This window comes from Equus przewalskii, chromosome 22 (assembly GCF_037783145.1).
Source record: "Equus przewalskii isolate Varuska chromosome 22, EquPr2, whole genome shotgun sequence".
Classification (NCBI taxonomy): domain Eukaryota; kingdom Metazoa; phylum Chordata; class Mammalia; order Perissodactyla; family Equidae; genus Equus; species Equus przewalskii.
The window spans coordinates 17,205,317-17,220,265 of NC_091852.1; the positions used below are offsets into that span (position 1 = coordinate 17,205,317).

At 41.1% G+C, this 14,949-nt stretch overlaps 1 protein-coding gene and 1 long non-coding RNA gene across 2 annotated transcripts in view; one reads left to right on the forward strand and one right to left on the reverse strand.

The window, feature by feature from the left end:
* GDA (guanine deaminase) overlaps positions 1-14,704 on the reverse strand; it is a 90,098-nt gene extending 75,394 nt beyond the window's left edge. Inside the window, exon 1 of the mRNA XM_008513573.2 lies at positions 14,007-14,704. Coding sequence (XP_008511795.1) covers positions 14,007-14,129 — 123 coding nt within the window. The 5' untranslated portion in view covers positions 14,130-14,704. The remainder of the gene's footprint in view (positions 1-14,006) is intronic.
* Positions 4,911-10,182, forward strand: LOC139078552 (uncharacterized). Its single transcript, XR_011531564.1, has 2 exons — positions 4,911-4,998; positions 6,739-10,182. It is a non-coding gene; the product is annotated as an uncharacterized lncRNA (long non-coding RNA).
* Positions 14,705-14,949: the final 245 nt, after the last annotated feature.

A 14,949-nucleotide genomic window follows, 5' to 3' on the forward strand; every position in this document is an offset into this window, starting at 1 on the left:
TAGGCAGTTCCAGGGATGGTTAATTATTCAATGATGTTATTTATGTATGTATACAATGATGTTCAAAGAGGAACTAGGTTGGTGCATCTGAAACCCTCTTAATTTTTCCTCATAGTCTCAACCAGCAGCAGGTGCATCTCCACTCATCATATGAAAGCATCCAAAAAAGAAAGGAATTCTTTTCCCATATCTGTGTCTATTTATTATGGAGGAAAATATTTCCCAGAAGCCTCTGAGCTGACTTCCTGCATGTCAGAATGTCATCACTGGCCACCTTTAGCTACTAGGAAGCTGGGAAAATAAGTATCCAGCAAATGGGATTGTGCTTACCATGACTGGCTTACACCAGGATGTAGCCAAGAGCCGAGTATACTACGGGCTGATCAAATTCCGAATGTGTTAATAAGGAAGAAGGGGTTATGGCTATTGAGTGGGTAACCAATAGTGTCTGCCATGAGCATTTTGAACAAAGCAATCTGCCTTCCAGAAAATGGGAATTTACAAGCTAATAATGCGATAGTTAGGCATAAAAGCATGTTTTCGATGAAAGCAAAGCTCTGATTTGGCAGCCTCAGAAGGGATAGCTTAGCCCAAATTCCCTCTTCAAGATCACAGGATATTCTGAGGTCCTGAGCTCTGCAAGAAGATGGGTCTGCATCTGCCCAAGGAGAAGGAAAGGATGGTATAGAACCACTAAGATTTGTGATTCAGACTGTGAGAACTCCTGGCAAAGAAAGAGGATGACACAGTGTTAGGTGAAATGTAACTCTTGCCCCTCTCAGCAGTTTTAGGCATTGAAGAACATTGACTTATTCCTTCCACCCATGCTAGTTAACCTGTTTATGCTTGTTCGAGTCCTATACGTTCTTGAATGTCCAGCTCAATTTTGGCTTCCCTTATCAAGCTTTTCCTGTCACCAGCCAATTTGTATCCCACCATACTATTCAATACATTCACAAATACCTTTCTAACCCTATCCCAAGTCCAGCTGACCTGATGTAAATAGCTACTAATTCTGCCCACCTTGCTCCGTCTCCACTGCTGATGATAACTGCTGATGTTAATTGAGCATGACCTACACACAAGACATTATTCTACTTACTTTACAATTATTAATGCATTTAATCCTTTCAACAACCCTATGAGGTAGATGATCACAATTATTTTATACGTGAGGAAACTTGGAAATAGAATTGTTAAGTAACTTGATCAAATTCACATAGGTAGAAAGTAACAGAGGCACTCTTAAGAGTTCATATCTTAACTGATACACTTCACTGCCTCTCTCTTCTAAACCAGATCCCATTTCACCTAAACCACTGCAACAGGCTCCTATCCGATCTCTTTGCCTGCACTCAACTTCTCACCAATGCATTCTTTATTCTGAAGCTAGAATGATTTTCTTTTTAAATGCAAAATTTGGTCACAGCACAATCCCTCCTCCCACTCCCTATGCCCTCCAAGAACTTGCCCTGCCCACCTCTCCAGCTTTAGTTATCCTTTTCCTAGAACTTTGGACTCTAACCACCTTGATACTTTGGGTTTTTTCTTACCCCAGGGCCTTTGCGTATGTTGTTCCCTCTACCTAGAAGGCTATTCTCTGCTTCCAATCCTGTCTGCCTTACCTACTTTATTCTATTCATCCTTTAGATCACAAATTAAATGCCACTGCACACTCAGGAAAGCCTCTCTCCACCCCTGGATTAGTTTAAGTTCTATCTATACAGATTCTGTTAATGTATCACTAGATTATCAACCTCACCAGGGCAAGGCAGAGTTTGCACTTTTGTTCATCAATGTGTCTCTGGCAACAAGCCTAGACTCTGACTCAGGAATCAGTCCACTTTTATCACAAGTAAAAGTCTAAGCTCCCTTGCTAAAAATGCAAATTCTTTGAGGTCAGGGACTGTGTCTCAGGGAGACAGCCTGCTACAGTGAAGAGAACATGGACTTTGGCCCATGTGAACTCAGAATCCAGCTACACACCCTCTGGGGGCATGATTTCTCGAGTCTCAACTTCCCCATCTGTAGGTGGGAATAATGACCTATGAAGACTAAAAGAGATACTGAAAATAATGTGCTGGCGAACCTGGCAGCAAAAGTCATTTAAGATCTTTCTTCCCAGATGCATCTTTGTGTCCCAGCAGGTCAATGACATGAGCAGTGAGGCTGCACAGCTGAGGTCCGGTGACCTCCCCCACTTCCCATATAGTTCATCCCAGGCCATGGCTTCCTTTTTCATCGCTTGGCCTGCATGGGTGCCACCATGTGGAAATATGGTGAACATGTGAAACCAATGATGGAGTTAAAAGTTTCCCTGGATTAGGGTGAAATCACGCCGGTATCTACTAGGTTAGGGAAATAAAGTAACCAAATTTTCTGAGCTTGCCTTGCAGAACAGCAGAAGAACCGCTGATAAAGGGAGTAGATTGTTGACAGTCCTCTGCCTCTCCCTGGAGCACTGAGCAGCTAAAATGACCAATTGTAAGCTTTACAGATCACAAACTAAAAATCCACTGCATGCAACACATAGAACCCTCCTCCCCCGAATCTGCACATGCAACCCATGAAGAAATATGAAAGACAGTCGCCCCTGTGCAGAGGACTCTTAGAACTTCAGCGCCCAAATCCACATGCCCCCCCTCCCCATCTTATTCTCACAGTATGCTTTGGAAAAAAGCTTAGAATTGCATATAGACAAGCTTATCTGTACCCGGTAGAAAGAATAACTTGTTCGCAGAAAATTTATGTCCTCTGCACAAACTGGTCCTTCTCTCTCAGGTAAGGAAGCAACTGAGGTTTTCTTAGATTCCTCAGGAATGTTGCATTCGGCAGATGTGCTAGGGACAGGCACCCAGTGTTCTGTGGTTGACTATCACCTGACACTCCTGAGCCCCCTCCCCAACCCCGTTTGCCTTATATAAGTCCTTTCCAAATCAGTTCCCCTTTATGAGGGGTTTTTTGGGTGATAGTCCACTATCTTCTGATTTGCTGGCTTATTGCTTCTTAAAGTTCTTTCTCTCGACCACCTTGTCTCTGGGCTGACTGGCTTTTGTCTTGCAGCGAGCAGATTGAGCCCTTGCTCAGCAATAAAACTGGCGACCCAGATGGGACAATTAAGTTCTGCTCGTGGCTAGCCGATGGATGGGCAATCTCTTGAGTAATTCCCTAGCAGCTGCTGAGACGTCTTTTGCCTTGGGGATCTGTCCCTTTTGATTTCCCCTACTGATGCTAGCTGCCTCTGAATGCTGACTGTGGTAGAAAAGAGAAACAGCTGTCTCTGGTGAGTGGATGGCTCAATCTGCAATAGGGTAAGTTGCCTCGGGTGTGTACAGCCCAGAACTTCCTTCCCCTCTATCTGTGGTCCTCCTTCTTTGAGAGGCAGGACCATCTGGTTGACAGGGTGCCCTGCCGGAGTGGGAATAGTGGCAGGACTTCTTTTACTCAGAATCCAGGAACTGGTTCACTGGTGTCTGTTTTTTCTGTGTCTAGATCTGTGTGTCTGTCCATCTCTGTGTATTGGAATGGGGAATGTGCAGTCTGTCCAGAAGCAGAGTCATTGGGGCTGATTCTGAGTAGATGGTCTGATTATAGTTATGAGTTGACATCTAAGAAGAACATGATATTCTTTTGTAACACCACATGGCCATGATATTCTTTAGACTCTGGAGAGAAAATGACCAGACAATGGATCCTTAAGTTGGAAAAACTTCCAAGTTTTTTAGAGAGCTATCATAAACAGCTGTTTTGCTGGTACCTATGAAAAGACCAAATTAAAAAGGAAATACAATGACTAGTCTTAAGAGCTTAATCAAATTTGGGGTCTCGGTTTCCTTTCATGGTCTTAAAGACACTAATGAAAACATTAAGTTAACAGAAGAATAAAAAGATGCTGAGAGAAAAATAAAGGAACTCTTTTGAACAAGGTGAAAATTTTTAATGTTTTTTTTTAAAAAAAGGTAAATAGGACAGAGGAGTTAAATCAAACAAATATTTCAAGATGGAAAAACAAAGAGGAATCAGAAAGGGAAAAGTCACAGGACTCAGCCCAGCAGCATGGAAATCTCTAGCTAGTTAGTAAAGAAAACATGGGATGAATGAAACAGACATGACTGAGGTTAAAACAAACATTTTAATAAAATGCTGCCTAAGGTTGGGGGCTAAAGGGACCCCCTACCTCTCCCCCCAACATTAAAGGACCTCAGATGGGCCCATTGTATTCACCTCAGTATGAAAAAGTTTAAAAGCCAGAAGGCAGAAATCACAATGAGAAACCTGACCAGCAACTGCTTGGACAAACTGTTAGGCTGCTGAGGTTAATAAGATTATAGAGATGAAAGTGTTTAAGCTAATATTATATGAAGAGGTCATGTCAACTTTGCCTGAATGTTTTTTGGAAATGGATGTTATGTCTAGCTGGGAATGCTTCCCCTACACAGTATTATAATTCAAAACTTGTTGATGAAATCCTAATGGAAGTTATAGTTAGAGGTATAAGAGTTGATAAAATTTTGTAAAAATTGGTATATTTAAATCAACTTTACATAAAATGATTGCATCTCTTTTGCCTGATTGTATTATAGATTATGTTATGGGGATAAACATTGTGTCTCAGTGGGGAACGTCCCCCACCCCACAGCCTGATATTGTAAGAGCATAGAAATCCACCCTTCAGGCAATGCTAACTAAACATGCTAAAGGAGATCTCACTTTAAAACAGACAAAATGGGGCAATTTCAGTTTACCCAAACTGGTGTGTTTGTGTATGCAATTGGAAAAAGTCTGCTATAAAATGGAACAACCAATGAGGAAGCTATTTTAATCTTTTGGGGCTTCTAAATGAAATCAGGATACTTTACTGCCTCTTTAAAAGAAAATAATTAAATAATTAAACAAGCCAGATTGGTGGATGTCAGCGGCCCTGCTAGGAAAACGAAACCAAATCTGCTCTTTCGCTGAGGTTCCTGCTTCGACTCTCCCCAAATTCTTGATCTAAAAGTAAGCAAGCGAAAATGGGTAAACTTTTGAGATAATTTAAAATTGTAATGGCCATTCTGAGTAACCTCTGTTTCAGACAGCTCAACCTTAAGGGGACATCCTTAAAAGAGAGGATTCAAAACCTCTCACAATGGAATATAATCTTTGATTAATATGCAGAAACTTCTAAAAGCAAAAGGATTTCAAAAACAGCTCTAAAAAGGATCCTTACAGTAAAAAGAAAAGAATCTTTAGTAAAAGATCTATAGCCATCTGAACAGGTCTGTCTGCCAAGGAGCAATTTGGATCCAACTGTTCTGAGTTTTGTACCTGGTTAAAATGTTGAAGACCTCTGTTTTGTGTCTATCTGTGTCCAGATGTATTTGGCTGCCTCCAGATGGTATAATTTCTAAAGGATCTTTATTTAATTGGCTTGAAGTAAGTGCTTGTAGAAATTATTTCTACATGTAATAGAAACTAGCCCAGATATCTTTCACGTTAACATGATATAAAATGATCTTTGGTAAATGAAATCTTGTTTAAAAGTTTGTTGATTTAATTGAAACAAACATGTTTTCAGAGTTATCAGCATTGGATATGGTCCAGACATGTTATCTCTGTTACAAAATTTGTCAGCAAAAATAACTTAGAATAATAGTTGATTTTGTCTGATGTCTCATGGGGGTTTTGACAATCTACTATAATTATTGGGAACAGGTAAACTAATGGATGTGAAAAAGATAAAGCTTTTGGGGGGAACTTTTCAAACAGTAATTTTGTACTGTAGTATACGTACTTAAAACAACTTAAGATAACTGCTAACTGCTTCAATGTCACATGAAGTTTTTTAGGAGTAATCTAAACATAATTGTTAAGAAAAATGATTTAGATAGATGAAAATGGGTGAGAATTTTGGGGCACAATAATTATGTTTTATGGTCTGTGTGCTTGAAAGGCAGCTTCTAAAATCTTTTTGGTAACTTGAAACTTTAGAGTTTTGCTAAACTAAATTCAATGATAAAAATTTTTTGAGTATCTAGATCATTTCCACATAAAATAAAATATTAGAAATTGATTACTAAACAGATTTGTCTGCCTTTGGATTCTTAACCTCAGAGAAACTGAAGGATGCTTAGGTTTATTGATGAACGTGTTCTGTGCTATGCTGGGGAATTTTCTGTGAGAAAGCACATATTTCTTAAAACTCTGTATACAAGGAAAGTAAAATGTATGTTTTCAGTAAAGAAGATGTAAAGAATAGAGGTATTTTTCTTTTGTTAAGAAAGATAAACTTGTCCTAAAGTACAAGGAAAGAAAAAAGGAAAGAAAGCATGGGACAAATTCTGAATGTAAAAAGCCAGTGACAGAAGATTTGTGGAAGTAAAACCCTGAGAAGTTTTGTGCAACGTCAAGTTGGCTGAAATTAAAATGAATTCAATTAAATGAATGAGTTTCAATATCAAAAGTACACTGGTGCAAAATTGGAATTAGGCTTTCTTTCTCTTAAAAAGGTAACTTTCTTGAACTTTTGGTCTGCTCTTAATATAGAGGTTATAAAGGTTTTTCTTTAACTTTGAGTAAGTTTACCTAAAAGACAGAAAACCTATGTTTTGTTAAAATAATTTCCTATGTTCAAAAATACTGAGGTCTCTCTATTAAGGTTTTTTTCAAATTATTATTTCTGTTGTGATTTTTTTTTTTTAAGATTGGCACCTGTGCTAACATCCATTGCCAATCTTTTTTTTTCTCTTCTCTCCAAAGCTCCCTGGTACATAGTGGCATATTCTACTTCTGAGTGCCTCTGGTTGTGCTATATGGGATGCCACCTCAACATGACCTGATGAGCAGTGCCATGTCCATGCCCAGGATCTGAACCGGCAAAACCCTGGGCCACCAAAGTAGAGTGCTTGAACTTAACCACTTGGCCACAGGGCCGGCCCCTGTTGTCACCTTGATTGAATGGATAACTAAGCATCATTTCCTATTTGACCAAGTGTTTTAAACCCTTTCAATATTTTTGACAAACTTCCCCCAAGGTTTGAATTCTGGGTAAAGTCTTTCTTTTGACTTAAAAAGAAAACTTCGGGAATTTCTAATCAGCCCTGGGACTTTTCAAAGAATTTGTTCTCTCTTCCTATAAAAAGGAAAATGTTAAACTAATTAAACTTATTTGGTATGACAAGTTATATGGGAAGCATCATCAAACAAATAATTATAAATCTTCCTGGGTTATATTGTGTAGGTAAATGTTATTATGTGTGTGTTTTTTTTTAATTATACAACATTCTTAAAATTCTGATCTGTCCTGGTTATCAATCACAATTCTGGTTATTATTTCAAAGTGTTATATGTCACAGTCTTTATCAATTGTCATTTTTTAATGTTTTGTTATTTGCAGACAGTTGTTTTATGCGCATTGTTTTTGCAAATATATTTCATCTTCAGAGAGAGTCATAGAAAGTACTCTGACACTTGCACTAGAATACAGGTTTCTGGGCTGGCCCCATGGCTAAGTGGTTAAGTTTGCACACTCTGCTTCAGCAGCCCAGGGTTTCACCAGTTTGGATCTGGAGTGCAGACATGGCACCACTTGTCAGGTCATGCTGAGGTGACATCCCACATAGCACAACCAAAAGGACCTACAACTAGAATATACAACTATGTACTGGGGGGCTTTGGGCAGAAAAAAAGGGGGAAAAAATAAGATTGGCAACAGATGTTAGCTCAGGGGCCAATCTTTAAAAACAAAAAGAATACAGGTTTCTGACAAACTTTCATATCATAAAACTGAGCTGGATAAGAAATTACAGAATTGTAATGGAGAAACTGATGCCCTCATGAAACTGCTAACAGGAGATCAAGAGTTGTTATCATGAGAACTAAATAAACTGATGGGGATGATTATAATTTTTATGACTTTTTGTTTGAAATATTGCTGACTTTTTAAAAGGTTTTGTTTTTCCAGATTTAAGAAAACCTTTTTCTCGGGGCTGGCCCTGTGGCCGAGTGGTTAAGTTCGCATGCTCTGCTGCAGGTGGCCCAGTGTTTCGTTGGTTCGAATCCTGGGCGCAGGCATGGCACTGCTCATCAAACCACGCTGAGGCAGCGTCCCACATGCCACAACTAGAAGGACCCACAATGAAGAAGATACAACTATGTACCGGGGGGCTTTGGGGAGAAAAAGGAAAAAATAAAATCTTTAAAAAATAAAAAAGAAAACCTTTTTCTCTTAAGGAACTATGACTTAAAGCAATTTGTAAACAGAATTGAAACATTCATCTTTCTCTCCCTATCTGATCTCTCCAGAATTTGAAAATTCTTAAAGAGTGAATATTCTTATATTCATGGCAATATAGTTATTTGAATAAGTTCAATAAGAATCTGTTCTCCTTATAATAAGACACAATTGGAAACATTAGTTATATTACCAAGACTTTGACTGGAATGTCATATTTGAGAGAAACATGCACAGGCTCAGATATGACAAGACAGCTTTTGAGGAACGAAGGTTGACTTTATGGAATAAAGCCACTCAGAAATGTTGGTCTGCTAATTACTTACAGGGTTCCCAACAACTTTATCAGATGAGTAAAGAAAGTCACTCTCCTGGCAGGTACAAAGAACCTTAGGATATTTTGGAGACCTCAAGGAGAGAGGAATTCACCAAAATCTGCAGGTATAGCAAGCAGAGTCTGATGACAAGCCCTTGGTCTGGCTTTCTTGACCTTGAGAGGCCTATAAAGTTCAAAGTTCAATCTAAGATTCCTTATAAAAAGTTCCAGCAAAGCAGACTTAAAAGAACATATATGATCAATTGCTTTTTTTTTTTTTTTGCTGAGGAAAAGTCACCCTGAGCTAACATCCATGCCAATTGCCCTCTAATGTGTATGTGGGTCACCACCACAGCATGGCCCCTGATAAGTGGTGTAGGTCCACATGTCCAGGAACCAAACCCAGGCTACCAAAGAGAAGTGCACTGAACTTAACCACTAGGCCATGGGGCTGGCCCCTCAATTGCTCTTCTTGCTGTACTTAAGTAAATAACTGGGCCAAGTTTATTGCAACTAGACTTGCTTTGCAAAACAATGAGTCTTAATTTGGCTATCTTTGGTAAAATGAGGGTGATTTTGGGGAGAAAAATTATGTTTTGATAGAAATTATAATACACATTTGTGGATGTTGGATTCTGGTTCTGTTAATTATCTTGAGGCTTTTGTTTTCTACTTGTAAACTGGACTGGATCCTGAATTCTTCTAGTTTCCTCAAATATCTGGTACAGATCTCCTAACATTTTCAATTTTGTTCTGTCCTTTTCATTTGTAATCATTGAGAACTAAAACCACCCTTTTCCCTGAAGCCCTAAAAACCGATGCTAGACAGTTTAATATAAATCTAAGAAAGAAAACTATGATGGGCATGTTTGGACAATCTTCACACCTGCTGCTGTGCAAGCCAGTCGAAAGGTTTACCTGAATGCTTGATGACATCATCAGAGACATTTTGAATGGCAGGGGATGCTTCAACCCTGACACCTAGAGATCTTCCTGACTGACTGTCCCCTCGGCTCAGAAATTGGTTTATAATTTGCTTCAATCAATAACCTTCTTTTTCTTCTTCTTCTTCTAGAAGTGCTTCTTATTAAGTGCTTGGTTCCTTACTTACACAACATAAGCCAATTTGGGGGACCCTTCCTATGTTCTAGAGATGATCCTGGAGAGAACTCCAATTAAGGAGCTAGGCACTGTCAGATGTTCCTCTGTGCTATATTTGTCGTGGTGACTGGGTCCTATTAAAATCCTGGAAGCACAAGATGGGATCACAGAAGAAATGCCACAGATAATGGGAACATGCCATAGAACATCACAATTGGGATCACCCAAACCTTGGCTGGCTTCATACTCTAGACACTGACTTTCCTGAAAGGACAATGGACCCCTGACAGAATGAAAGTTGCTGTTCAGAAGACATTCTTCTAAAGATAAATAATGAGTGACTCCAGGGTTCTTACCTTACTTGTTGGACTATTAAACAACAGGCTACTTGGCTACATCAGATTTCACCTGAGGTCCTAGGGACTAACCTTGATTGGTCTTCTCCTGGATTCCCCAAGGACTAAGGTCCATTATGGAGGGAATACTAAAATTTGGGCTGTCTATTTTGCTAATATGTATGATCAGCCATGTAATTATAAAATGTGGACTTAAATGTTGTTTCAAAGTCACTGATTAGAGGGCTGAAATATTAGTCATGCGAAGCATATCTCACTCTCTCCACCTGGTACCCAAAAATATTTAAAATAAAGGTAGAACAGTTTCATTCCTCTGACCCTGATCTTTGTCCTTTCACAGCAGGAAACAGCTGGAGTGGTCTGTGCCCCCCTACTCCCCAAGATTGAGGAATGATCATAAGACAGTGGGGACTGAAACCAAGGATGAAGGAGTTGAAGTTTCCCTGGATTAGGGTGAAACCATCCTTGTACCAACAAGGTTAACATGGGAAACAAAGTAATCAAAGATTCTGAGCTTGCTTTGCAGAACAGCAGGAGGACTGCTGATAAAGAGAGTAGCTTGCTGACAGTCCTCCACCTAACTAAGCATCTCACAGGAGCAATGAGAAACTAAAATGACCAATTGTAAGCTTTACACGTCACAGACTAAAAATCCACCAGATGCAATACATAGAACCTCCCCCTGAATTTGCACATGCAACCTATGAAGAAATATGAAAGACAGTTGCCCCTGTGCAGAGGACTCTTAGAACTTCAGCCCCCAAGGCCACATGCTCCCCCTCCCCATCTTATTCTCACAGTATGCTTTGGAAAAATGCTTAGAACTGCATGTAGGCAAGCTAATCTGTAGCCAGTAGAAAGAATCATTTAATCATTTGTTAGCAGAAAATTTATGTCCTCTGTCCAAAGTTATCCTTCTGTCCCAGATAAGGAAGTAACTGAGGTTTTCTTAGATTCCTCAGCAATGTTGTATTCAGCAGATCTGCTACAGAGAAGCTCCCAATGTTCTGTGGTCAACCATCACCTGACACTCCTGAGCCCCCTCCCCAACCCCATTTGCCTTATATAAGTCCTCTCCAAATCAGTTCCCCTTTAAGATGTTTTTTTCTGGATGATAGTCCACCATCTTCCAATTTGCTAACTTACTGCTTATTAAAGTTCTTTCTCTCCACCACCTTGCCTCTGGACTGATTGGCTTTTGTCTTGTAGCGAGCAGATCGAACCCTTGCTCAATAACACGTGTATGTGTTAAGCATCCACTAAGCGCCAGGCATTTTCATACATCATCTCATTTAATACTCAGCAATAGTAAATCTGATTCTACAAATGAGAAAACTGAGGCTCAGAGAGGTTAAATGTCTCTCCCATGGTCTCAAAGAAGGTAAGTGGTGCAGACTTGACTTGAACTCAGTACTCTGTTTCTCCACAGGACTTTCTCCTGCCACTCCAGGGCACTACCCCCAAAATGGTATTCTTCCTCACTGTTGCTTCCCTGTAAGAGTGCACTAAAAGACCCAAGGCATCTTTATGTATCTGTAAAGTCAACCTGACCCTGTTATATGTGGAAAGAATCAGATAATTTAGTAATATTTGAGCACACAGTGTGTCAAGATTAATTAAATATCTGCAAATGAATTATACATGCTGCAATCTTTCTTTTAAAAAGCTACAGGCCACTTGAGTAGAAAAACTAACTGTGAATTCAAAATGCCCAATACTAAAACGATAACTAGAGAATTTTTTTAATTAGCCTAATTTTGAATGAGCTTTAATTAATTTATTAAAGGTACTTAATCATCCTAATTCTCTGGGCCTAAATGAAGTTATATGGAATGAGGGCTGAGGTCTAGAAGGAAGAGAGAGAAGGACAGAGGAAATCTCATCCTTCTCTCTGAGATGCTACCCCAGACCTGGGCTTGAAATGGAGAACTGAGCCCCAAGACCCCACACAACTGGTTCCATCATACAACCTATATTACTGCAGTTACCTAAAACATAATCCACTCATAACATACATCCAAATCTCCTGGGGCCTCTGTTGGAATGCCACCTCCTGGGGCCTACTCCAGGCCGACGGATTCATTCTCTGAGGATGATGCCCAGGAACTGGCATTTTAAGTCCCCTTAGATGTTTCTGACTCATCCCAAAGTTTGAGAACAGCTTTAGGAGCTCAGTAAAAATGTAAAGATCACAATGATTCCTCGTATTTATGTATTTCACGGGGACATAATTTTCTGTTTATACCTTTGTAAGTCTTTAAATAAAAAAGATATTTATCCCAGAAACTCTAAGGGTGAGGGATTCCCACTTTCAAAATAGAGGAAATTGATTCATGACATATATATGACATGTCCTCTGTTTATACACAGTCAGGAATCAACTGCCCTGAACCTACGAGGAGAGCAATGATCAGTTACCAGTTCACTGACTAGGGAGCTTTGAGTGGTACATCTAAGCCACTTGATTAACGCACTTTTGTGTCCAATGCCTGGTTAATTTTGTCTTGCAGGGGAATGGCATTTTTCTAAATTTATAACCTCAGTTTGCTCCTTGTCAGGAATAGACGCCCTGACTCAAGCACCAATTGCATGTTTGGGACACTTTTTTATTCTTCTGTACAATCCCCAGAAAGGGAAGTTTTTTAGATAAATTACTTCCTTTCCTTACTCCTCTCTACTGGTTAGAGCCAGTCCTCAAACTCACCTCTCGCCTGCTACCCTATTAATTAACACTCTGGACGTGGGAAATTAACTTTAACAAAGAAAACTAAGACTTGAGCAGCTCCTTGTGATTAGGCAAACTCCTCTCATCTTTCCTCAGTTTAGTAGTTTCTGTTCCTCTGCTTCTAGGGATTTCCCAATCGCAAGGGTTCCCTGGAACTTGACAGTCAAGGACCCAAGCAAATGATTCATCGGTCTCAAGGTTTATTGGAGTCCTCCAGTCTAGGGCCGCTCTGAGAGTCTGATCACCTTGGAAACACAACAGCAGGCTCCCTGAAGATGCACAGAGACAATTTTTTTTTTAAGCACCATAAGAAAACACAGTTTAGTTATCCCCAAATGTAACAGTCAGGAATCGAAACTTGTCACTGACTCAGAAGCTTCTTTAGTAGGAATAGTATCTTCAAGCAGACAAGTCACAGACATGTACTTTTGCTAACCAAACTGATAGTTGAGGAAAAGCTAAAAAATATCCCATTGCCATCTTTATTTTTTCTTCTAGAAATGGAATGGCTTTCACTTATCAAATTGGCCAGGCTACTGCTGATACAGTTACCACGACTTTGTATGGAACAGTAAATATTAGACAACAAGTTACCCCCGTCATTTGTACAAATCCTGATTTTGGAAAAAGAAGTGTAGAAGATACATTCATAGAAGACATTTTGAACCTTAAAATGGAACTATTTGCTTTGATGCAAATGGCTATGGGTGTGCGTAGCAGAGGGATAATTTCTCTCAGACTATCCTTTCTAGTATCACAAGTTGTCTAGCCTGAATCATTAGTATACTGTTTCAGTTGAATGATCAGGCGAATGAAATCACTTCTTTATTCTACGCACTGAACGGGCTAAACAACACTGATCAAATGACCTCTCTTCTGTTAACTCTTTTGCAATAAATTCAATCAAATTTACAGAGCGCCTAGCCAGTGCCAGGTGCTGTGCCAGGAGCCAAAGATGAATTTAAGCAAGGTTCTGGTTTATTAATGATCTCTTAAGACTGGGGGTCGGAGGGGCAGGCACAGCCTCTTGCCCTTCCACTGCAGCCTGGACAGCTGTTGAACCAGTCGTGAGTGCGAGTATTCCATGGCTCCTGGCTTCTGGGAACACATTACTCCCAGATCAGCCCAGGAACCAGGTTCCCCTGTGGTTCCCTGAGAGCCGCCACTCAAGTTCAAGTCCGGAGCCGCGGCGCTTGCTCAGCGCTGAGCGAACTCCGGGCTTCGCAGCGCGCTGCGCCTTATTCTTTCCATCTGGCCGCCCGCCCGTCGGGGTGCGCCAGCCCCGCGCCCGCTTACTTTGCCACTGTCGCTCACGCCGAGGAGGTGATCCCGCAGCACCTCCATGGGGCAGGTCCAGGTGGAGTGGACGAACGTCCCTCGGAAGATGTGCGCCAGGGCTGGCATCCGGGCGGCACACATGGCAGCGGCGAAGCGCAGTGCAGGGTCCGAGGCCAAGGAGGGTGCACCGGACAAAGGCGCGGCTAGACTTCCTGCGACGCGGGTGGCTGCGGAGCGGGCCCGTACTGCCCCCGCTTTCCCGGACGGTTGCCTGCCGTGGTCGCCTTGCAGACCACGCCCAGGGGCTGGCACCCTAGCTCTTCGACGCCAATAGGATTTTTCTCCCTCGAGTTGGCTCCGCGCACCCGTGGGGTGTGGTCTTTGTCTCCTCCCCTGCGTTAGTTTTTGATATCTTAACTCTGAGTTTCCAAAATCACCGCTCACGTTGCGCTTCTTTTAACCTGGCTGAGTCACTCACCCAGAGGGCGGGAGATAAAGGAAGGAGCTGGGGGAGGCGATGGTTCCAGCCCTGTATCTTTAATTGGTCACCAAATTTGCTTTTGCTCTTTGCCCCCTTACCTCCTCCCCCTGTCTTTAGTCGGCACACCTAAAGTTGCGTCTGCCTGCTTTTTCTGTAAACTCTTAGGGCTATTGGTGGCTGAACCCTGGACCTCTTCACCCTGTAGCACCCACCCGGTCTGAACTGACACAAGTTCAGGAACCGGTGTAAAGTCAGACAGGGCTGCTTTCCGTACTGATCAGTTTCATTTTCACTTTCTATGGACTGCAGAATTTGTCCTAACCTGATGCTTTAGAAGCATGCCTTACAGAATTACTGGGGACCCCACTGCTGGAGGTCAATCTGGATTCCAACGTTCCTCTCTTCACCTTGAGGCCAGTGTTTTGCCCCTTGTGTCCATCCACAATTCCAATTCCAATTTTTCTCAGACCTAAAATAGAT